Source organism: Nomascus leucogenys, chromosome 19, assembly GCF_006542625.1.
Source record: "Nomascus leucogenys isolate Asia chromosome 19, Asia_NLE_v1, whole genome shotgun sequence".
Classification (NCBI taxonomy): Eukaryota; Metazoa; Chordata; class Mammalia; order Primates; family Hylobatidae; genus Nomascus; species Nomascus leucogenys.
In genome coordinates, this window is record NC_044399.1 from 59,195,529 (window position 1) to 59,220,602 (window position 25,074).

Genomic DNA, 25,074 nt, shown 5'->3' on the forward strand with positions numbered 1-25,074 from the left:
AGGCTGGAGTGCAGTGACGTGATCATAGCTCACAGCATCCTTGAATCCCTGGGCTTGAGCGATCCTCCTGCCTCAGCCTCCTGAGTAGCTGGGACTATAGGCACAAGCCACCGCATCTGACCCCCATCAGACATTTGTTACTTCTAAATGTGGTTGACATAAACAAAGGTGGACAAGAACAATCTTCCTGAAACATGGCTGGCCACATCACTTGGTCTCTCCCTCTTGCTTGAAACCCACTGATAGCTCTCCATTACCCACAAGGCCAAGCCTAAATTCCAAACCTTGGCATTCAAGTCTGACCTGTCCCTGGACCTCTGCTCTCTGCCCAGCTCCTCTTCCACATCAGATGGTTTGACCCACTGGGTCATCTCAGGTCCTGTCCATTCATACACCTGGGTCTTGGCTTGGGCTCTGTCTCCAGCCTGATAGCGCCCGTCTTCCCATGCTGCTTGGCCCCATCAAGGACTGCCTTCCTTGGAACTCCATCCCTCAGTAGTCAAGTCCTCTCTTTTTCATTATCCCCGGGGCGTAGTCTTATCTTTCTGCTCTCTTTCCATGGATACATTTTCACTTCCTGACAATGCTGGGACCAGTGACCATACCGCTTATGCCTCCAGAGTTCAGATGGCACATTGCACACGCAGACGCTTCCTTGGTCAAGGTTTGTTGATGATGAGCAAAATGGCTGGTTCTCTTTCTACCTGGAATGAGAGTGGAGATGGAGAGAGGCACCTCTGTGTTCTACTCACTGGGGGGCTGTGACTCCAGTGCCTGGATCTCAGCTTGTTAATGGCTATTGAAGCCATAAGACCCATGGGGACAGTAAAGCAATGCCCACAAGCCTGCTCCCCTAGAGACAGGGACTACGGAGCAAAGGAGGAGGCAGGAATGGTCTTTCTGGTTCTTACTCCAGGACTGGCAGGAAGGGGAGCTGACATGGAGAATGGGGGAAGGGCTACTCGGGGTGCTAAGCCCAGCTTCCTGTCTGGATTTTCCTTGACTGCTGCCGGGGGCCTATCTTAGGATGGTCACAGCTGCAGAAATAGATCTCCCCCTTCACCTGTTCTTAAGCAAGGAAGACCTTCCTAACTTCCTGTCGAAAGAATGCGTGCTTTAGTAACTTTTCCAGTATGGGAGACAGTACTGGGGACGCGGGTGCTGAAGTCACCACGATTTTCCTCGTCTGAGGAGCAGTGGCTCACCTTGGCCAGGAAACGGGGCAAATAGCCGCAGGAGAGAGGCGAGAAGCCGGCCACGTGTTTCCAGCCAGAGTCCTCAGCCTCTTCCGTGAATTCGGGCGGTGTTTCCTTCCTTGGTCTGCTCCAGAAACCACTCTTTCCTGGCAGGAAGCCCCTCTCTCTGTCAGAGTGACAGGGAACAGACCCTTTGCCCTCCTCACTCGCCTCCCCTGGCCCCCAGCTTGCTCCTGCAAAAGTCTCTGTTTCTCCTGAACTTTTCAGCTGAGTCAATTGGGCTCTGGGACGCCGAAACCAAGCCTCCCCAACCACTCGCTTATTCACTCGACAAACACACCCCCCTTCCCCGCACTAACCCAGGCCCAGTTCTGGGAACGAGCAAGGGGCGGGGAGGGGAGCCCCGAGCAGCGCGGCGGGAGGTGGACATGCCGGGGAGGAGACTGGCCTCCCGGTGGCGGGGGAGGGCTCCTGCGGACCCCAAGTCCGCGGAGGAGAGGACAAGAGGGAGCAGGGAGGTGGAGGACCCGGGAGCACGGGCGGGCTCCGCGCATGCGTGTGAAGAGAACTTGGCGTCCTCGGCGTCGCCAAGGCAACCGGCGCCAGCCATGGCCTCTGGGGCGGGCGGGAGCTGGGGTAGCTCCCCACCGCAGAGCGCAGTCCCGACGGTGAGGGCTGAGCCCGGGAGCAGATCCTGCCTTAGCTTGGGAGACGGCAGAGTGGGGAGCTGTCCCCGGAGGGCCCAGACCCTGGAGGGGTGGGGGCGGGTGGGGGGCGAGGAGAGACAGCCCCAAACCGAGAGGAAGAGGAGTGGCAGGGAGCAGGGAGGTCGCGGGGAGGGGAGGGGAGAACCTGGCCCCTGCGGGGTTAGGGAGGCCACTGGCCGGGAGGGGTTGGGGCTCGCGACGTGTCCCCATCCATTCCCCCCACCCCACCTGGCTGACTCCGCGCACACCCCCAGCCCTGGGTTACCGTCCTGCAGCCCCTCTCGTGGGCCGTCCCACCTGCGCCCCCGCAGCCAGGCCGCGTGAAGGAAGGTGAGATTCCCGGGTCCCCCCACCCCACCCCCAACATCACCACCACTCACCCCCTTCTGCCTCGCACATCCTCTGGGAGTCCCCGCAGCACAACCTGCCTACCCATTCTTCGCCCCTTGGACAGGGGTGTCAGGGGGAGGGGGACCTGGAGGCCCGGCGTGGGCTTGCTGAACCCCACTTCCTAGATCTGCTGGAACTGATGATGCTGCAGAACGCGCAGATGCACCAGCTGCTGCTGAGTCGCCTGGTGGCTGGAGCGCTGCAGCCCGGGCCCGCCTCGCCCTGCCCTCAGGTGTGTATGGGTGGGCCGCCGGGGTCGCTCACCTGTGGGTCCAGGGATGCGGATCCACTTGAGGTTCCTGTTCAGGGGGGAAAAAGAACTGGGAGACAGAGGAGCAGGAAGCCAGCCCTTCTCTCTGGCTGGGGCTGTTTGGCATCTGTTATGTTTCAGCCTCCATGAAAGGTGGGTGGGGGGGGGGGTGGAAGAGACCCCCCCAAAGTCCAGACCACCGAGGTCTTGTTTTCAAGGAGGTTTCCCTGCAGTGCCTCCCCCACTGGACTTAAGGCTCCAGGAAGGCAGGCACCCTGGTAACCCTGCCCCATGCATCATGAGCGTCTGGCCTGGTGCCTGACACCGTGTAGGGGCTCAGCTGATATTTGTTGAACAAGCGAATGAATAAATGAATGGTTAGGGATACAAGGCCAGGTTGGCTGTGATGGCACATGGAGAGGTACAAAGCACAAGTGCACACAGGGTTGGGGGATGGGGACAGGCTCCTTGGAGGAGCAGAGGATCTTAGAACCAGCCCTTGAACGCCAGGTAGGATTTCGACCCTTGGAGGAGGCAAAGGGTGTGTCCCCCATCGAGGCTGGCAGGGGCAGAGTCAGGAGACAGAATGGGGGAAACCGTGTGCGGTAGTGTGTGTGCAAGAGTGTGTGTGTGTATGTGTGTGCAAGTGAGTGTGTGCATGCATGTGTGTGTGCAAGGCTGTGTACATGCATATGTGTGTGCAGGTGTGTGTTCATGTGCGTGTGCAAGTGTGTGTTCATGTGCGTGTGCAAGTGCATGCGTGCACGTGTGTGTGCAAGCGGGTTGTGAAAGCAAGTGTGTGCGTGCAAGCGTGTGCGTGTGTGCAAGTGGGTGTGTGTGCAAGCGTGTGTGTGCATGCATGTGCATATAGCTCTAAGGCTGAGCCTTACTCAGCCAATAGTGGGCATCCTGAGGTCAGGAGAAGCAGGGACTGGGTGGAGACAGAACGTTGGTCAGCTCGGAGGAGGCGGAGAGGGGTTCAAGGAATCCAGACAGAAGGAGACCCTCAGGAGCTACTGCCACCCCTCACCCCTGGGTCCTCAGGGATGACACATAGGTGGGTCTAGGGGCTGGGGTGAGGCCGGGGACAGCTCAGTGGGCTCCTGGCCCCAGCTCTGGGGTCACACTTGGAATCAGCTGGGTGGCCAAGTTGCTTTGAGCTACAGGAGTAAATGTCTCCACAATACTTTGTCAGCATGTAGTAAATGCTCAATTAACACAAGCCATTCTTTTTTTCTTTTCTTTTCTTTTCTTTTTTTTTTTTTTTTGAGATGGAGTCTGTCTCTGTCACCTAGGCTGGAGTGTAGTGGCGCGATCTCGGCTCACTGCAACTTCCACTTCCTAGGTTCAAGCAATTCTCCTGCCCCAGCCTCCCGAGTAGCTGGGACCACAGGTGCCTGCCACCACACCCGGCTACTTTTTTGTGTTTTTAGTAGAGACGGGGTTTCACCATGTTAGCCAGGATGGTCTCGATTTCCTGACCTTGTGATCCGCCCGCCTCAGCCTCCCAAAGTGCTGGGATTGCAGGCGTGAGCCACCGCGCCCCGCCTACACAAGCCATTCTTTTTTTTTTCTTTTGAGATGGAATCTCGCTCTGTCGCCCAGGCTGGAGTGCAGTGGCACATCTCTGCTTACTGCAAGCTCCACCTCCCGGGTTCACACCATTCTCCTGCCTCAGCCTCCTGAGTAGCTGGGACTACAGGCCCCACCACCACGCCCAGCTAATTTTTTTTTTTTTTTTTTTGTATTTTTAGTAGAGACGGGGTTTCACCATGTTAGCCAGGATGGTCTCGATCTCCTGACCTCGTGATCCGCCTGCCTTGGCCTCCCAAAGTACTGGGATTACAGGCGTGAGCCACCGCGCCCGGCCACAAACCATTCTTACAAAGCCTATCTGGAGGAAATAACTTAGGGGAATGGAAGAATGGCGGTGGGGAGAGCCTGATGGTGGATTCTTATTTCCCCTCCCTGTTTTGCACAATCCCCAGGTCTACCTGGAGGTTCCGAAGGAACAGCCTGAGGAGGAGGAGGAGGAGGAGGAGGAGATGGACGCGAGGGAGAAAGGGCCTTTGGTGTTTCACCACCACTACTTGCCCTATATGATGTCCTCTCCGGGTGCCTTGCTGCCTTGGCCAGCCCCCTTCTTCCCCACCCCCGCCTGTCAGCCCTACTTGCAGGACGTGCCAGGATTCAGCACTGTCCTGCCTCCAGGGAAAGGGAGGTGTAAGTGAGGCTGGGTGCTGCCAGGGTTCTGCTCTGGGCTGGAAGTTGCAGAAGAGCTGTGCAGGGGCTGGTGGTCGGTGGAGATAACTTGTGGGTGAAACCCCAGAGGCCACCCCTGGGCCTCTGATGGGGGTCTTTTTCTCTCCCCCATCTCAGGAGAGCTGTGCCCCCACCCCCACCCCCCAGTGCCACAGGGACTGTGGGCGCCGATGTACCCCCGGCTTCAGGTAGGGCTGGGGTGGTGGGCAGCGGGGCCCAGGCCTGGGAATGAATCAGGAGGCCAGGAGGGCCCTGTGCCCTCTGGTGGGGCTTGGGGGTTTCCTACCATCACTGCTGCAGGCAACTGGCCTGTCCCCTTCCCTTTTCCTCTTTGGGGTCCACTGAGACAGGAGGGAGTCAAGATGAGGTTCTTGTTTCCCCAGACTACTATGATGCTGAGAGCCTCCTATGAGGACAGACCCTGGCCCTGGGAACTGCACCAGCTTCCTGCTCTGGATACAGCCCCAGAGCCACCTCCTGCACCTCTCTTGTCGACGCCCCTGTGCCCATGGCTGGCAGTCCTTCTCACTCCCTCAACCTCAGCCAGGCCCTCTTCTCCTGGGGAAATCAGGAGCCCCATGGTGGCTCCCCTCCCTGCCCCACCCCAATGAGTTCCTGAATGGGCAGGATCTGTGCTGTTGTGTAAGAGCTCCTTAGAGCACCACCTAGGCCCTTGAAGCCACATCAGCCCGCCTCTGCCCCACTGCTTCCTGCCTGGAGCAGGGGAAGGCCTGGGAACAGAGCCCCCACCCTCTCTGCCTCACCCCTCTCCCTGGGATGATGAGGTCTCCTTCCAGCCTAGTAATGGAGCAAGAGGGGAGGGGGGTTCCTTCTGCTTTCCACAGCTTTGAAGGCCCCTTTGAGGTGGCTGGAGGGGCCCAGAATGGTGGGGGAGAGGCCTTGCTGGGCAGCGCCCCTGAGCAGAGTCAGTTCCCTGGGCCCCCACCCCTCGTCCCAGGAAGCAGCTCTGTTGGTAGAAAGGAGAGGTCAGAGCTTTGTCCTGCTGTGGCCAGGAGTGGCCTGAGGTCTACTGGGGCCAGGTGGGAATAGTGTGTCCTCTGCCCCCTGGGCCAGGGTGTGTTTCCCCCACTCTCCCTCAGTAGGAATGAGCTACTCAGGCCAGATGGGGGCCTGGTGCCTGGGCCAGGAGCCCCCTGTGAAGGAGAGGGTGGGGAGGCAGGCATCTAGGGAGAGGGGTCCCCCATGGTGGCTCCCCTCCCTGGCCATTGTTATCCCAGGAGGAGACACTGTGGCACAGGGCTAAGTCCAGGTGTTTGTATTTGGGCTAGAAAAGGCAATGTCCCAAGTCTCTGCTGCCTGTCACAGTCCTTCAGCCAGGGCTGGACCTCAACCCTGAGGAGTCACACTGAGTTCCAGTGACCACCATGGTGGTGGCCATGCCACTCATGCGTGCTATGGCCGGAAGGCCTGGGGCAGCCTCCTCCAAGCCGCTCGCACCCCGTAGGTGCCCGTCCGCTGCTGGCGCCAGTGCTGGCTGAAGATGAAGCAGAGCAGGACAGATGTCACGAACAGGAACAGCAACACTGACACCACCGTGACTATGATGACCATCTGGCTGTCCGACACGGGCTCTGGGGAGGGAGGGAGCAAGGGTCTTAGACATCCTGTGAACCCAGTTACTAGGGACCAAAAGGGAGTGGAAGTCCACCCCCGACCCAGACCCCCAGCCCCCGCCGCCTGCTCATGCATCCTGCAGTCACCCCAGGTCGTAGAGATGAGTGGTGAACGGTGTCTGCATTAAAATTATTATCTGGAAAAAAGGTGGCCCAGGGCTCAGGCTACCAGCTGGACTTCTGTGAGGCTGTGAGGGCAGATGTCCTCTTGTCAGCAGCCATGGGACAAGTGTGTAGCTGCTGGACACCGTGGCCTGGAGGGTGGCATGGTCCCAGCCAAGCCCCTTCTTGGGCAGAGCTGAGTGAACTTCATGCCAAGTTCCCTGAGGACAGGGAATGTGCCGGCCGTCCAGAGTCACCGAGCTCTGGGGACCTCAGTGGGGGCAGTCAGGCCAAACTTCTCATTGTGGAGGGGAGCCAAGGCCAGGGAGAGCAGTCAAGGTCACGGGGCTTGATGGTGGCCAAGGAACTAGTTGACCTCTCCCGACCTCTGGAGCAGTTGAGGTCCAAGCTGGGGACGTGGAAAGAACTTCAGGGAAGAGGGAGAGTAAGAGGGAAGCCTCAGGGTGAAGGGGGGCCTCCCGGGTGTTTGCTTCCCAAGTGGGGCTCGAGATTTTTCTTCCCCCAAGGGGCTGAAAGTGACTTCTCACTCCCAAGCCCATCCGTGGAGCCCCCCTCACCATAGATCTCCAGCATCTTCGGGGCTGAGTGTTTGCAAAAGATATTGCCACCGTGAGACATCAAGTCCAGCACAGCCAGGCAGGAGAAGTTGTGGTGGCCATCCTCTCTGTGAGCCGTGCTGCTGAATGTGGCTGTGGCCTCCTGCAGGGCAGGGGCTGCCTTCCCGAAGGTCTGACTATGCAGAGTCTCATTGCCACGGAACAGGAAGAGGGTGAGGCTGTCCAGGGGCTTCACGGTGGGCACCCTGCACTCAATGGTGAAGGACTTGCCCACGGCCACCCAAGTGGGTTGCAGTGTCAGGAGGACCTGCCTTGGAGGCTCTGCAGGGGACAAAAGAGGGACGTCCGGTCAGGATGGGGGTGCAGTCCCAGCAGCCTCCCCCCTGGCCAGGGCCATCTCCTGTCACCATGGTGTTCCACGGCGGGGGAGGAGGTGGCCTGGCCGGCTCCAGTGCAGAGGGGAAGGGGGCGGCAATTGAGGATGGAGGCTGGACTGTGTGGTAGTTTTACAGACATGATGGTTTCTGGTGACCAGGTGTCTACAAAGACAAGGTTCAGAAATTGTACAGCCAACTGGAAAGATATAAAAGTTTGGGTCTGTCTCCTCTCCTTCAGAAATGAAATACAAATTTCAAAAATTAAACAGTTGGGTGATCACATTGAAAGAGACTTAGATGGGCATGCTCACTGGAACTGGGCACTGGAGGAATGAGCTGTGAAGTTCATCACTTAGGAGGCAGAGGCCAGAGCCAGGTTCTCCAGGGTCAGGGCCATGGCCACCATGATTCCTCACGTATTCAACCACCCGAGGGGGTGCCCTGGATTCTCTTTTGAATTAGAATACTTCACCTCCACTCACCCCACCTCCCACCCTGGGAAAATATGTTGGATTTAAGATGTTTTTCTATTCATTGATCTACTGAAACTGGTGATGGAATGGACCCAGGTGATACCCTTAGCGCCAAGATGTCCTATCCCAGCCCATCTGGAAGATTTTCATGGCTCATGTGCAGGTGGAGTGTGATGGCCACACATTTGCTGTGGGCCCTGAGGGGAAGATAAAAACCCTGGGCGACACCTCAACCTTCTTGTCATGAGATGGACAGGCTCAGCTCCCCTGATGGTGACCCCACTACTTGGCATGGGACATGGGGTGCTCTGGTGACTCAGCTATGTTGGGAAATGACTTCTGGATTTGGCTAAATGTTGTTAGATTGTCCTCCCCTAAGCAAGACTCAAAATGTGGGTTGTCTGCGTCTTGAGATGCCAGCAGGCTCAAGGCATCCAACCAAGGGCTGGCCTGGTCCTGCCCCTTATCACCCCAGGAGCTCAGGGAGGCAGGGCCCACGATGACAGTGCCCAGGAGCAGGCACAGAGGGGCTCTGTGTGCATTCAGTAGACACAGGCTCTGCCCCAGGGGAGAGGAGGGCCCCGCAGCACAGCCACTCACGGTACACGCTGATGTTGGAACTCATTGACTCCTGCTTCCCGGAGCAAGTGAAGTGGCATTGGAGGACCGTGTCATGGGAGATGTTTGAGACCAAGTAATGTTTCCACTGAGGCTGTTCCTCCAGCAGCCTCTTATCTAGAGAGGTCTCCAGACCACCCACTTCAGGCTGGTTACAGGTGGTGCTGCAGTTGACTTCGAGGGACCCTTCGGGCTCAACCACCAGCTTCTTTGGCCTCACATGTACCTCGAATACCTTCTCATCAGATCCTGGAAAACCAGAAACACTGGGCAGTCGTGTCATCCCCCGCCCCCTGCCCTCCAGTGGAGCTGTCCGTTGAGGCAGTCTGGCTCCTGGGTCAGGCGCTGAAGAGGAAAGGTCATTGGGGGCCCCGCTGCTACTTTCCCCTTGTCAGGTGTCACGGCCCCGGCTAGATCAGGAGGCCACCCCCCAGCTGACTCCCTGCCTCTGGCTGTCCTTCCTCCAGCCCCCTAGCTGACACCCTGTCTCTGGCTCTCCTTCCTCCAGCCCCCTAGCTGACTCCCTGCCTCTGGCTGTCCTTCCTCCAGCCCCCCAGCTGACACCCTGCCTCTGGCTCTCCTTCCTCCAGCCCATCTGCCCATCAGCTCCAGATTAGTCTTCCTCAGGCTGTGATCCATCTCTATGGAGTGGGATCCGACTCAATCTTTAAGGTCAGCCCAAATGTCCCCTCCCCCATGTAGCCCTCCCACAGAGGGCCCTCTATGGCCCTCCCTCCTTTCCTTTCTTGCACAAACACTTTTTGAACACCTGCTATGTCCAAAGCATCAGGCTCTGGGGATACAGCAGTGATCACAGTAGACCAAACACTGCCCTGGCGGAGCTCCAGTAAACAGTGACATGCAGAGTACCCAGCCGGTCAGATGATGGGAAAGTGCTGAGAAAGGGAGCAGGGAGTCGGGGGTGAGGCCACTTTAAATACTGTGCTCAATGAAGGCCTCACCCAGATGATGACTCGTGGGCAAAGGCATGCAGGGGCGTGGCAAGCCCTGCAGATACTCGGGGGCAGTGATCCGGGGAAGGGGGCCAGTAGTGCAAAGGCTGGGGCAGGAGGATTGTTGAGCCCAGGAGTTGGAGGCTGCAGTGAGCTATGATCACACCCTGCACTCCAGCCTGGGCAACAGAACAGTAACCTGCCTATAATAAAAATAAAAAATTTAAAAAGCCTCAGCAGGCTGGGCATGGTGGCTCATGCCTGTAATCCCAGCACTTTGGGAGACCAAGGCGGGTGGATCGCTTGAGTCCAGGAGTTCGAGACCAGCCCCTGCTGTCTCTACAAAAAAGACAAAAATTAGCTGGGCATGGTGGCTCTCACCTGTGATCCCAGCTACTCAGGAGGCTGAGGTGGGAGGATCACCTGAGCCCAGGGAGGTGCAGTGAGCCATGATCATGCCACTGTACTTCCAGCCTGGGTGATAGAGCGAGACCCTGTCTTAAAACAAAACAAAAAACCCAAGAACCTCAGCAACTTTCGGACCTTCTCTTCCACCTGAAGCCACAGGGAACGGGGCACCCCCCACCCTCTCGGCTGGCATGTGCCAAATCAGGAACCCCAGGAAACTGGCTTACCTGGACAGCAGATCAGGGCAAAGAGGGCCACAGTCAGGGTCCTGTAACCGAAAGAGGACATCTCCGGCAGTGTCCACGGGCTCGCAGGGACCAGCCAAGGGCTGCCTGGAGGGAGATGGAGGGCGCAGGTCTGAGCTACGGCCCAGAATCCCCAGCCTTCTGCAAACTGATGACTGCATTTCCTCTCATTATCTGAGAGATCTTTGGGAAGCCACGTGCACCAGCTGGTTCTAGGACTCCAGGCCTCTAAGAATCCAGGCAGAGGAAGCTGGGAAGCTGCTGATAAGCAGGGCATAACCCAGACCTCCCTGCTGGCTCCCTGTGCAAGGGGTGGGGCAGGCAATGGGTGCACGCATGCGTGTGTGAGACGTGTGCACAGGGGAGAGTCAGGCCTACAAGCCCCAGCTCTGGGGAACCCCAAATCCCATGGGATGCATTGTTGGAGTCACGCCTGGGAGTCAACCATCCAAAGGCCAGGACCTGTCCAGGACTTGCAGTCACCATAGCAAAAGGGGACAGTGACTTGGGCTTTTCTAAGGAAGGCTGGACGGGAATTTGAGCTTCTCCTGCTAAATGCCTGGTGCCATTCTGCATCAACCTTCACATCCCACTCAGTTTTCTTTCTTTCTTTTTTTTTGGGGGGATGGAGTCTCACTCTTGTCGCCCAGGCTGGAGTGCTGTGGCACAATTTTTGGTTCACTGCAACCTCCGCCTCCCAGATTCAAGCAATTCTCCTGCCTCAGCCGCCAGAGTAGCTGACATTACAGGATTGCGTCACCACACCCAGCTAATTTTGTATTTTTAGTAGAGATGGGGTTTCACCATGTTGGCCAGGCTGGTCTTGAACTCCTGACCTCAGGTGATCTGCCTGCCTTGGCCTCCCAAAGTGCTGGGATTACAGGCCTGAGCCACCGCATCTGGCCCTCACTCAGTTTTCAACCTAGACTTGATCTTGACTCAGCCGATTCAGGGCCAACTTGAGGCCCAGAGCCTCAGGAAATGCATCCCATAATAGTCCCCAGCAACCCAGGCACAGACAGAGAATGGGGTTGGGGTCAGTCTGGCTGCAGCCACACCCCCAAACCATGGCCTCCATTTCCTGGCCTACCTGATGTCCTCCATCCTCTCTCTCCCTCCAGGAGGGAGCTTGGGCTGGGAGGGTTGGGGCCTGAGGTGTTTCACTTTATTCCTAGGGAGGAATCCGCAGAAGCAGTGAGCAGGTAAGGGAGGGATTTCAATGGATGAGAGGACCTTCCTGGGGGTTCGCCACACAGTCTCATCCCTCAGTTCTGCCTAAGATCCCTTTTGCAACCAGTCAGGGAAACAGCAGGACTTCTTGCTTTCTCAGGGGAACCCCTGATGGGGCCTTTCCAAAGGGATGCCCCAGAATCCTCAGGGCTTTGGCCAAGCTCCATTCCGGGTTGGGAGGGCAGGGTGAGGTCCTGCCCTTCCCTCACTGCTGAGGCCAAAGGCCGTTGCTACTGTGCACAACCATCAGGTGCTGCCATTGTCAGCCTGGACCCAGGGAAGTCCCTGGACAGGGTTGCTGGACTTGGGAATGATGCAGGGAGGAAGGGGCAAGGCCTGGGGCCAGCAGAGAAAAGGAGAACAGGGTGGAGCTTCACCCCCAGCCTGAAGGAATCTGATTTCATGTGGGGCCAGCAAAGTCCTGGGAGCAGGAAACACTCCTGAAACCCAAGCCAGGGGCTGAGGAAGTGGTTCCAGGGGCTGGGACAGAAGGGTGGGGATGGGGACAATGCTGTAGTGGAGACTCTGTGTCCTCGACTGAGTCAGAATAATAATAACAATAACAACGTCAATAAAAATAATAGCAAACATTTACTTACTACAGGTCGGGCACTGTCACAAGCACTCTATAAATATTAACCAATTAATCCCCTAACTCTGTGAGGCAGGTACTGTTACTGTCTCCATCTTACAGATGGGAAAACTGAGGCACGGCAAGGTTAAATGACTTGTTCAAGATCACATACCTAGAAAAAATGAAGTCACCGTGAATGATATAGCCTGCCATGGTGACTGCTGAAGCCCGCCCGAGCAGGCGCAAGAAAATTGTTAGGAGCCTGGTTCCCAGGAGACCCTCAAGAGGGAAAAGCAACATAGCAGAAGGCCAGAGGAAGGTTCTGGGGCCTTCCTCACTGTGAGGGACTGTGGGAAGGTGGGGTGATCCATGCCTGGAGTACTCCAAACAGCTTCTGGAAGGGACAGTGCTTGGGAATCCCACCTGCATACACAGCAGGGCCAGCCTGATTTCCCTCTTCAAGCAAGGCTTCTGCAGCCCAGCGTCCTACCCGAAAGCATAGGCCCCAGTTCCCACCCCCCATCTCCTCCTGTGATGTCTCCCATCCTTCCTGGGTAGGCCCTGCTTGGCTGGGACACACCAGGCATGTGACCATCTATTTGTTAAAAATATTTACTGTATTCTAACCGTTGACACATCAACCTCCCTGCCTCCCCACTGGCCCATCAACTGTGAGGGCAGAAGCTGAATCTCACATACTGCTACATCCACCCAGTGTAGTACACTGCCTGGCACACAGTAGGTGCTTCATCATGGTTGAATTGGTAGATGGATGGGTGCATGCATGGATTAGTGAATGAATGAGAGAGTTTGTCCTAAACAAGCTTGGGTGAAGGCTGTTTTTAGTTTTAGGTCCTAAGCATTTACTGTTTTTTTTTTTTTTTGTCCAGCATCTTCCTCCTGCTACTGCTAAAGTCTCTGCTTCCCAAGGCCACAAGGCTGACCTTATAATGTAATCAAGGCCAATCATGGTACCTCACTCCTTGAGGATGGGCACTTTGAGTTAGGCCTGCGCAGAGGTTTTCTTTTTTTGAGATGGAGTCTCGCTGTGTCACCCAGGCTAGAGTGCAGTGGCGCGATCTCGGCTCACTGCAACCTCCGCCTCCTAGGTTCAAGTGATTCTCCTGCCTCAGCCTCCTGAGTAGCTGGGATTACAGGCACCCGGCACCACGCTCAGCTAATTTTTGTATTTTTAGTAGAGACAGGGTTTCACTGTGTTGGCCAGGCTGGTCTCGAACTCCTGACCTCGTGATCTGCCCGCCTCTGAGCAGAGGTTTTCATGGGAGTTTCTGAACTAGAGCCGGTTCCTTCTAGCCAGACCCTTCCCTTTCTAGTCCTAACACTAGATGCACATTAGCCAGCAGCTGTGCGTGCTCATGCCCCACAACTGAAGAAGCTGAAAGGAAGGAAAGTCAACTCAATGTAGGAGGTACCCTTAATCCAAGATGGAAGGTGATCTAGAATTGTTACGGGGAAAGTGCTGGTTGTAGGGGTAAGGGGTGGACTCTGATGGGTGGTGGGCTGGATTAGGTGCCCGGCAATGACTCTGTGTTCACTCAGGAATCGTGTTGCAGAAGTGAAAGAGCTATCCAGGCTGAACACAGTGGAAAGTTCTGACCCTTCAAACCTGCCTGTGGGAGGTTTGGACATGGGTCCTTGGGTACAGAGAGTTACTGTGGGGCTTGCCCTACAAAATGTCCACGACAGGAAAAGAGCTTGCGGCACACTCAACATTAATCATTAGGTCAGCATGCTCTCTGACCTGCTTCCTCATACTTGCTCGGTGCCTATTGCCCCAGAATTATGCAGACTCTGTCATAGGATTAGAGTTCCCTTAACTGCTCTAAAGGTAACAGCTTGAACATTATAAAATGTTAAGTTTTCCCTTTGAGATATTCTTTCAGGTCCTGCATACCAGTGAAAGTACTCACGCCAGCTGGTCTGAAGGACCCCACTGATGCTAGCTGGTCTGAAGGACCCCACTGATGCCAGCCAGTCTGAAGGACCCAATTGACGCCAGCTGGCCTGAAGGACCCCATGAGGAGCTGACTCACAAAAGAATGCAGTTTCCATATTCCAATGATTTTATCCCCTTGCCTCGACTAGTCATTGACCCCAGTTTACCAGCCTCTTGCCCTCCACAATCTCCTCTAAAATCCCAGCCCAGAACTCTTTGGGGAGATGGATTTGACGGTCTCCCCGATCTCCTCATTTGGCACCCTGGGATCATTAAACTTTTTCTCTGCAGCAAACCATGCTGTGTCAGTGTAATTGGCCTGTTGCTGCGCAGCAGTGGGCCTACACACCTGTTGGTCCTGTAACACAAGAATAAGAGGAAACTGACCATGATGTAGAAGAGAGAAGAAAGTTGGGGTCCTTCCTGGAAAATTGTTTTCACGATGAAATGTCTCCTGTTTTGCTCTCTGGATCCCTAAGTTTCTCAAGGAAGGGGGCTATAAAACTGGAGGAGTTAAGATAGTTCTGGAAAACGTGAGAGAATTTTGAGGGGAGATTAGAGTCTCAGTTTAGAAAGTGAACTCATCTCTCCCACAGAGCTTTGGAAGGATTATGCTCTGACAGGGTCCTAATTCAATGACTTTCCTCTCTTGTTTGAAAGGAAAAAAAAAGAAAAAACTATTAGAATTGCGTACCCAGCAAAACCATCTTTCAAGAACCAAAGTTAACAAAAACAGATAAACAAAAAGTTTATCCCCCAAAATACCTAAATGAGCATTTAAAAATGTGTTTCAGCAAGAAGAAAAAATGATTACAGAAGAGTTTACTGTGCAAAGAAGGGCAAGAAAATAAAATGGCAAATGAGTACACAACTCCAAACAAATATTGTTTACAATAATGGTAATATTAATCATTATAATGTTTATTTTGAGAAGTTTTTAGAAGTTCAAAACTAAAATACTGGGTAAGAATATATAAGGAAGGATTAGAGTTAAAGCATTCTAAGATTCTAACTTGGAATTTTTAGGAGGGAGGACACATTTTAAGTTATATAAGCAATGGGAGAAAATATTTGCAAACCATACATGCAATAAGGGGCTAATATCCAAAATATATAAGAAACTCAAACAACTCAATAGCAAGAAAAAAATAACACAATTTTAAAATGGGCACAGACCAGCCCAATGTCTCTTGGACTTTATTTAATGCCACATAATGTTGTCAGAATAAAGAGAAAGATGAAAAAAATAAACAAAAATGGGCAAAGGACCTGAGTAGACATTTCTCAAAAGAAGACATACAAATGGGCCAGGCGTGGTGGCTTACACCCGTAATCCCAGCACTTTGGGAGGCTGAGGCGGGTGTATCACGAAGTCAGGAGATAGAGACCATCCTGGCTAACACGGTGAAACCCCGTCTCTACTAAAAACACAAAAAAGTAGCCGGGCGTAGTGGCACGTGCCTGTAGTCTCAGCTCCTCGGGAGGCTGAGGCAGGAGAATTGCTTGAACCTGGGAGGCAGAGGTTGCGGGGAGCCGAGATTGCACCACTGCACTTCAGCCTGGGTGACAGAGCGAGACTCCATCTCAAAAAAAGAGACATACAAATGGCCAAGAGGTATATTAAGAAGTGCCTACCATCACTAATTATTAAGGAAATGCAAATTAAACCCACAATGAGATATCACTTCACACCTGTTAAAATGGCTATTTTCAAAAAAACAAGAGATAAGTGTTGATGAGTTGATGACAGCTGGGCATGATGGCTCATGTCTGTAATCCCAATACTTTGGGAGGCTGAGGCAGGAGGATCCCTTGAACCCAGGAGTTTGAGACCAGCCTGGGCAACATAGGGAGACCCTGTCTCTAAAAAAACAATAATAATACTTTTTTAAAAGAGATATGTGTTGACGAGAATGTACAGAAAAAGGAATGCTTACACGCAGTTAGGAAGAATGTGAATTAGTACAGCTATTATGGAAAATAGAATGGAGGCTCCTCAAAAAATTAAAAGTAGAACTACAGAGGATCTAGCAATCCCACTACTGGGTATATATCCAAACAAAATGAAACCAGCATGTCAAAGAGATATCTGCACTCCCATGTTCATTGCAGCATTATTTGCAATAGACAAGATATAGAATCAAACTAAGTGCCCAACAGTGGATGAATGGATAAAGAAAATCTGATACATATACACAGTGGAATACTATTCAGCCTTAAAAAGAAGGAAATCCTGTCATTTTTGACAACATGAACAAACCTGGAGGACAATATGTTAAGTGAAATAAGACAGGCATAGAAAGACAAATACTGGCCAGGTATGGTGGCTCACACTTGTAATCCCAGCATTCTGGGAGGTTGAGGCAGGAGGATTGATTGAACCCAAGAGTTTGAAACCAGCCTGGACAACATAGTGAGACCCTGTGTCTATTATTTTAAAAATTTTAGGCTGGGCAAGATGGCTCATGCCTGTAATCCCAGCACTTTGGGAGGCTGAGGCGGGTGGATCACTTGAGGTCAGGAGTTGGAGACCAGCCTGGACAACATGGTGGAACCCCATCTCTACTAAATATATATAAAAACTAGCTGGGTGTAGTGGTGTGTGTCTGTAATCCCAGCTACTCAGGAGGCTGAGACAGGAGAATTGCTTGAACCCGGGAGGTGGAGGTTGCTGTGAGCTGAGATTGTGCCACTGCACTCCAGCTTGGGTGACACAGCAAAATTCTGTTTCAAAAGAAAAAAAATTATTAAAAAGTTTACACAACATTTCAAAAAGCAAAACTTGGGTTTGCTGTGCACCAAGTACTGTTGAATCCTCGTGAATGAAGGGATGTGTAACACTGTATTAGGTGTTCTAAATAATCTAGAGATAGTTTAAAGTATACAGGAGGATGTGTGTAGGTTATACGAAAACGCTATGCAATTTTATATGAGGGACTTGAGCATCCTCAAATTTTGGTATCTGTTGGGAGGGTTCTGAAACCAATCCCCCCGTGTATACTGAATAGTGACTCTACAATTTTTGTCAAATATTAAAAGAACATGTAAAATTTCAAGGAAAACCAGTAGAGATAAAGTATACAAATTCTAAACCACTGGAGAGGCTTAAAATTGTATGAAAACAATCCAAACAACCCTTAGTTGAAAAAAAAATTAAGAAGAAAGCCGAGTGTGGTGGCTTATGCTGGTAATCCCAGCACTTTGGGAGGCTGGGGCGAGTGGATTACCTGAGGTAGGAGTTCAAGACCAGCGTGGCCAACATGGTCAAACCACTCTCTACTAAAAATACAAAAATTAGCTGGACATGGTGGCGTGCGCCTGTGGTCTCAGTTACTCAGGAGGCTGAGGCATGAGAATTGCCTGAACATGGGAGGCAGAGATTGCAGTGAGTTGAGATCGTACCACTGCACTCCAGCCTGGGCAACAGAGTCTCACTCTGTCTCAAGAAATAAAAAAATACAAAAACAAATACAAATACAAAAATTAGCCAGGTGTGGTGATGTGTGCCTATAGTCTCAGCTACTTGGGAGGCTGAGGTGGGAGGATTGCTTGAACCCAGGAGGTGGAGGTTGCAGTGAGCCAAGATTGTGCCACTGCACTCCAGCCTGGGTGATAGGGTGAGTTCCTATTTCAAAAAAGAAAAAAAAAATACTAAAACACAAAGCTCAGCTCTATGTTGTTTGTTGTTTACGAGAGACATACCTCATGCATAAGGATATGGAATTGGTTGAAAGTCAAAGGATGAAAAAGATATACTAGGCAAACACCAAAAGAAAGCTTGGAAAGCTATATTTATATCAGACAAAAATGAATTTAAAGACAAAAACATATATTAGGGATAGAGTGAGTACCTAGAATAAAGGGTCAATTCACCAGGAAGTTACAATAGTTCTAAACTTCTATATAGAAGTTTCTATATAGAACTATATACTTCTATATACACTCTTTATAGTTCTATATACTCCCATATAGAACTATAAAGAGGTAAAACCACCATCACAACAGGAAATTTTAACATATGTCTCTTAATTATGAGTAATGATGCAGACAGAAAAAAAATCAGTGGTGTAAATGCTTGAACTGCATCTATAAAGTACAGAATACAAATTCTTCAAGAAGATGAGTTTTAAAACACTTATATATTTGACAGTTTAAAAACATATTCTAAATAATGCATTGGGCAAAGAAGAAATCATAATGACACATTTATAAATTCCTAAAATTGAATAATAATGAAAATACCATGTTAAAATTTCTGCAAGGCTGCAAAAGTTGTGCTTGAAGGGAAATCTATAGGCTAGAGTGCTTGTATTAGGAAAGAACTCTGGGTCAAATGCAGTGGCTCATGCCTGTAATCCCAGCACTTTGGGAGGCCAAGGCAGGAGGATTGGCCCTGCCCAGGAATTAGAGACAGGCCTGGGCAACATGATAAGATCACATCTCCAGGAAAGAAAGAAGAAAGAAAGAAAAGAAAGAAAGAAAGAAGAAAGAAAAAAAGAAAGAAAGAAAGAGAGAGAGAGAGAAAGAGAGAGAGAGAAAGAAAGAGAAAGAGAAAGAAAGAAAGAAAGAAAAAGAAAGAAAGAAAGAAGAAGAAAGAAGAAAGAAAGAAAGAAGAAAGAAAGGAAAGAAAGAAAGAAAGAAAGAAAGAAAGAAAGAAAGAAAGAAAGAAAGAAAGAAAGAAAGAAAGAAAGAAAGTCTGATGGCCCGGCATGGTGACTCATGCCTATTATCCTAGCACTTTGGGAGGCCAAGGCGGAAGGATCACCTGAGCTCAAGGGTTTGAGACCAGCCTGGGCAACATAGTGAGATATTATCTCTCTATTAAAATAAAAAATATTTAAAAAACCTTCCCTACAAAACTCAATAGGATAGGCAAGTCTCCAGTGAAATCGATATATAAAGAAAAAGAAGGCAAACGTAAACATGATTAGGAATGCAAATGGAAACATAAACATGAGAAGAAAGAAAACTATACAAATTTATAGAAACAGAAAGTGAAACAGTAGCTGCCAGGGGCTGTGGGAGAGGGAAAATGAGAGTCCTTTAAATGAGTTTAATTCTGGTTTTGCAAGATGGAAAAATTTCTGGAGATGGGTTGCAAAACAATGAGAATGTACTTAGCATTAATTGCTGAAGTGTACACTTAAAAATGGTTAATTTGGTACATTTTATGTTATGTGTATTTTACCACAATGAAAAATAAAGAAGACTATAAAAAAGTTACGCTACAACATAGGAATCGAAGTAGATCAAGTCTCAGAAAAATGTAACTTACCAAACATATTTAAGAAGAAATAAAAAGCCTAAATTGTTCTATAACTATTAAAGAAATTGAATCAGGGCCGGGCGTAGTGGCTCACGAGTAATCCCATGAAAGTGCTCACGGCTAATCCCAGCACTTTGGAAGGCTGAGGTGGGAAGATCTCTTAAGCCCAAGAGTTCGAGACCAGCCTGGGCAACATGACAAAACCCCGTCTCTACAAAAAATACAAAAATTAGCCAGGCGTGGTGGCACACGCCTGTAGTCACAACCACTTGGGAGGTGGAGTTAGGGGGATGGCTTGAGCCTGGGAGGTTGAGGCTGCAGTAAACTGAGATTATGCCACTGTACTCTAGCCTAGGTAAAAAAGTGAGACCATGTCTCCAAGAAAAAAATAAAACAGAAAAACTTGAATCAGCAATTTAAAGATCTTCTCCTGAAGAAAATACCAGGTCTAGATGGTTTTGCAGAAGTTCAAGTAAGGGTAACTCTTTAAAAAAAATTATTATTATTTATTTATTTTTTTTAGAAATGGAGTTTTGCTATATTGCCCAGGCTAGTCTCAAACTCTTGGGCTCAAGAGATCTTCCTGCCTTAGTCTCTCAAGTAGCTGGGACTATAGGCACACAGCACTGTGCCTGGTTAGTAATTCTAATTTTATAAAAACTCTTTCTGAGAATGGAAAAAATGAAAACATTAACTCTTTCCATGAGGTCAGTGTAACCTTAATATCTAAACAAGACAAGTAGAGGAAGAGAAAGCAACATTAGAGGCCAGTTTCACTCATTACTATAAATGCAACAGTTATAAGAAAAATACTGGTAAATCAAATCTGGCAGTGTAAAAAAAAAAAAAGACATCATGTTCTAGTTGGGTTTATCTCAGGTATGCAAGGATGGTTTAACAACAGAAGAAATGTCTATAAACATTATTTATTATGTTGGTAATAGTAGACTTTGGTGCTCTGTGTCATATCACTTCTGCCCTCTGCTGATTTCAGCTGTCCCTACAGTGGATAATTTTGTGCAAGCCTAGACTCCCTTTTAAGCTGTCAGTGCCCCCCACCTACCCCCAAACTTATACTATGCTTCTTTTTGCTTTTTGCCTCAGGGTCTTCTTCAATGCTTTAGGAACAATTTACTTGCCAGCTAGTGATTCCCAGAAGTGTGGGAGAGTTAAGGTCCCTAGAATGCAATCCTCACCCGGTGGGGAAACAGGAGCCAGTGGATATACTTTCCAGCCACCTTCTTGCCAGTGGGCAATTCTGGGAGACGTCCTGTAGTTTTACCAGAGGTCTCAGCAGAATAAGCTTCCGTCGCCTACAGCTGCAACATCAGTCACCCTCCTTTAAAAGGGCTTTTCCTTCCTTCCTGTCTGTTTTCCCTGCTCCTTCACCCCCTGCTTCCTGGAATCACCTCTCAAATAACCTATCTGAATCTAAGTCCTTGCTCCAGCCTCTGCTTTGGAACAAAGGATTCTGCTTTAGAGCAAAAGGAGCCCAAACTAAAACTTACATTAACAGATTTAAAAAGAAAAAACATATGATAATCTCAACAGATTAAAAAAATTGACAACATTCAACACCCTTTTATGACACAAGCTCTTAGCAAATTAGAAGGAAATGTCCTTAACCTGATAAAGAAAACTTACATAAAACTTCTATATTGTTTTTAATGAGTAAATCTTAGGAGAATTTCCTTTAAAATCAGGAACAGACAAAGGTGCCTATGATTTCTGCCTCTGTTTAATATTGTACCAAAGGTCTTACACATTGCAGTAAAAGGAAAGGAAGGAAAGCAGGAAGGAAGGAAAAAAGGAAAAAAGGAACAAGGAAGGAAGGAAGGGCGATCAAAACCGTCAGTATTTGTATATGGCGTGACTACCTAGGTAGAAAATCCAAAAGAATCATCAGGCAAGTGATTCAAAGTAATAAGAGATTTTAGCAAGGCAACTAGCTAAAAGATAATATTCAAAAATTGGTTGCTCTTGTGTATATCAGTAACATACGAAAACATAATTTAAAAAATACATCATTTACAACAGTCAAAAAAGTAGAGCAAGAAAACTAACAAAACCTAGAACTGTAAGACCTATAGTAAGAAAATTATAATACTTTATTGAAAAATATTAAAGACAATCTAAATAAATGGAGAGATAACATGTTCATGGATAGGAAATTCAGTATTATAAAGATGTAAATTATTCTGTAACTGATCTACAGGGTCAGTGCAATTCCAGTTAACCCCAATAGGGTTTTTCATGGAAACTGAAAGCTGATTTTAAGGTTTATATGGAAGAACAAAAGAACCAAGACGCCCCTAAAGGAAATGAATAAGGTGAGGGATTTGCTCTGCTAGATATTAAGACTTTCTGTAAAATATGGTGTTAGTGTAGGTATAGGCAAATTAACTAATGAAACAGAATAAAGAGCCCAGAAATACACCTATGCTTGTTTGAAACTTTGATGCATGACAAAGATGACATAGAAGATCACTGGGTAAAGAAGTATCTATTAAATGACACAGGATCAGTTGATTAACCATACGGAGCAAAAAAGGGGAAAATGTATCCCTATCTCACACCAAATCTAGAAATCATTTCCATTCAGATTAAGGATTTATATGTGAAAGAAAATCTTTATAAGAAAATATAGGAGAGTATTTCCATATCCTTGGGGCAAGACCTCAAAATTGTCAATCATAAAATCAACAATTGGTAACTTTGACTAAGATACAGAGAAACAAGCCGGGTGTGGCTGTGACCCCAGCACTTTGGGAGGCTGAGGTGGGCTTATCATGAAGTCAGAAGATCGAGACCATCTTGGCCAACATGGTGAAACCCCGTCGCTACTAAAAAATTAGCCGGGCATGGTGGCAGGCACCTGTAGTCCCAGCTACTCGGGAGGCTGAGGCAGGAGAATGGCGTGAACCTAGGAGGCAGAGCTTGCAGTGAGCTGAGATCGGGACACTGCACTCCAGCCTGGGTGACAGAGTGAGACTCTGTCTCAAAAAAAAAAAAAAGACACAAAGAAACATTTCAAAGAAAAGGAAACATGTCTAAACAAGTGAAAAGATTATTTAGCTCGAGTAGCCAGGGAAATTAAAATTAAAATTACAATGGGACAGATACTATTTTATATGTATTAGGTTGGCAAAAGTTAAGAAATATGACAAGACCAATTGTTGGAGAGGCCACAGGTTAATAGGCACCCTTCTAACCGCTGATGAGAGTGTATATTGGTGCTCTCGGAGATAATTAGGCATTATCTTGTAAACTGAATATTCTTATACCCTGTAACTCACAATTCCATTCTTAGATGTATGCCCTAGAAAAGCTGTCACTCTAAGAACCAGACATGTCCTTGTGTTTTCTTCTCTTTTTTTTTTTTTTTTTTTTTTTGAGACGGGGTCTCGTTCTGTCGCCAGGCTAGAGTGCAGTGGTGCGATCTTGGCTTACTGCAACCTCCACCTCCCGGGTGCGAGCTATTCTCCTGCCTCAGACTCCCAAATAGCTGAAACTACAGGCACACGCCACCACACCCAGCTAATTTTTGTATTTTTAGTAGAGATGGGGTTTCACCATGTTGGCCAGGACGGTCTCCATCTCTTGACCTCATGATCCTCCTGCCTTGGCCTCCCAAAGTGCTGGGATTACAGGCGTGAGCCACCACTCCCGGCCTTACTTCTTACTATCTGTGTGACCTTGAGCAAATTACTTAATCTTTCTGTGCTTCAATTTCCTCATCTGCAAAAAGGAATCAATAATAGTATCTTCCTCATAGGGTTTTTGCGCAGATTAAACAAATAAAATAAGTAAATATTTTAAAGCATTTAGAACAGTGCCTAGCACACAGTAATGCTATATAACTGTTTCATAAAATAAAAATAAATAGGCATAGCTGGGCGCAGCAGTTCAAGACTGTAGTCCCAACTAATCAGGGGGCTGAGGTGGGAAGATCACTGGATCCCAGGAGTTCGAGGTTGTAGTGTGCTATGATCATGCCTGTGAATAGCCACTGCACTCCAGCCTGGGCAATATAGCGTGACCCCATCTCAGTAAATAAATAAATAAATAGATATGCATATGTAATAAAGCACTTAAAAATAAGAGAACAATAAACACAAAATTCCAGAGGGTGGCTACCTGTGGGTGGGAGGCAAGTAGCACAAAAGTGGACAAGTGGTGGCCAGGCGCGGTGGTTCACGCCTGTAATCCCAGCATTTTGGGAGGCCGAGGTGGGTGGATCATGAGGTCAATAGATCGAGACTATCCTGGCCAACATGGTGAAACCCTGTTGCTACTAAAAACACAAAAATTAGCTGGGCATGGTGGCATGCGCACCTGTAGTCCCAGCTACTTGGGAGGCCGAGACAGGAGAATTGCTTGAACCCAGCAGGCGAAGGTTGTGGTGAGCCAAGATTGCGCCATTGCACTCCAGCCTGGGCGACAAAAATGAAAACTCTGTCTCAAAAAAAAAAAAAAAAAAAAAAGCAGATAAGTGGTATTTGCAGTTTGGTGATATTCTATCCTTGTGCTGAGTGGCAGCTTCGGGCGTGTTTGGTGTATTACTGTACAGTATGATGTATGTGTATGTTACATATGCTTTTTATGTGTTACCTAGTAAATTTTACAAAAATAATAAAAGGGAAAAAGGGCCTTTCTACATGCCTAGAAAGAAGAGGCTTCATGGGAATGTGAGCCACGGGTTAGGAAAGACCCTCTCGAACCGAGGCAGGTATGATGTGAGTGACTGAGATTCATTATGAACCCACCACGCCTGCCGGGGAGAACAGGGACTGTCCCTTCCCCTCTGCATCAGCTCAGATGGTCCAGATCATAACCCACCTGGGCCCCTATATAAGGAGGCAGCCCCACATTTCTACGTCGGCCACCGAGATGGCACAGCAGAGGAAGGAGAGAGGGGAGACAAATCAGGAAAGGAGCGCCAGGGCAAGTGCGTGAGCTCGGAGACCCGGCAGGGCAGGAGCTTCACAGAGCGCAGGATGTCGAGCCACAGGAGCGCTGGGGGTTCCCCAACTCCTGCACTTACCAGGGAGAAACTCTGGCCCAGACGGGGGAACGGACTAAAACTCAGACCTCGACACTGCCAAAATTCTTCCCATGCCATCAAGCTTCATTGGAGGGAAAGTGAGAAGCTCAACCTTACGCCTGTGGGCTCCAACAAGGGCGGCTCTGGGACCCCGGGCAGGAAATTGGTGACAAGGTGACAAGGTGTGCGTGTCACAGCTGCCCAGTTCACGGCTCGTTATTCAGTCTTCTCCCTCCCCCTACCCCCCACCAGAAGTGACGTGCTTCCTGTGCCCTGGTTCCCACCCTAAACTAGCCTCATTTAGCTCCACTCCCATCCCGCCTTTTTTTTTTTTTAATTGTGGTAAAACGTGAACAACAGAATTTACCATCTTAATTTTTTTTTTTTTTTTTTTAGACTGAGTCTCAGTCACCCAGGCTGGAGTGCAGTGGCGTGATCTTGGCTCACTGCAACCTCTGACTCCCGAGTTCACGTGGTTCTTGTGCCTCAGTCCGCGGAGTAACTGGGACCACAGGCATCTGCCACCACACCTGGCTAATTTTTGTATTTTTAGTAGAGACGGGGTTTTACCATGTTGGCCAGCCTGGTCTCGGACTCCTGACCTCAAGTGATCTGCCTTCCTCAGCCTCCCAAAGTGCTGGGATTACAGGCAAGAGCCACTGCACCCAGCCAATCTTTTGTCGTTGTTGTTTTTAAGACAGCGTCTTGCTTTTGTGCAAGTGGCGCAATCACAGTTCACGGCAGCCTCCTACCCCTGAGCTCAAGTGACCCTCCCTCCTCAACCTCCCAAGTGACTGGGACTACAAGTGT

General features: G+C 49.6%; 2 protein-coding genes across 4 annotated transcripts; one reads left to right on the plus strand and one right to left on the minus strand.

Moving 5' to 3' along the window:
- Positions 1–1,798: 1,798 nt before the first annotated feature.
- On the plus strand, positions 1,799–7,762 carry PRR29 (proline rich 29). Its single transcript, XM_030799826.1, is given in 7 exon segments — positions 1,799–1,864; positions 2,158–2,233; positions 2,419–2,525; positions 4,532–4,727; positions 4,730–4,766; positions 4,923–4,993; positions 5,189–7,762. Coding segments are annotated over 7 exon segments (576 nt in total). The 5' UTR covers positions 1,799–1,804; the 3' UTR covers positions 5,218–7,762.
- ICAM2 (intercellular adhesion molecule 2) lies at positions 6,066–24,494 on the minus strand. 3 transcript variants are annotated; one of them, XM_003262641.3, is made up of 5 exons: positions 24,382–24,494; positions 10,176–10,280; positions 8,570–8,836; positions 7,120–7,440; positions 6,066–6,397 (listed from the first exon to the last, which is right to left on the minus strand). In XM_003262641.3, the coding sequence occupies exons 2-5, from the start codon at positions 10,234–10,236 to the stop codon at positions 6,219–6,221; spliced, it is 828 nt and encodes a 275-aa protein (XP_003262689.1). In that variant the 5' UTR covers positions 10,237–10,280; positions 24,382–24,494; the 3' UTR covers positions 6,066–6,218. The 3 variants fall into 3 exon arrangements, with proteins under 3 accessions (XP_003262689.1, XP_012357006.1, XP_030655684.1); XM_012501552.2 differs by lacking the exon at positions 24,382–24,494 and having other exon boundaries at positions 10,176–10,472; XM_030799824.1 differs by lacking the exon at positions 24,382–24,494 and having other exon boundaries at positions 6,067–6,950; positions 10,176–10,472.
- Between the last annotated feature and the right edge of the window lie 580 nt (positions 24,495–25,074).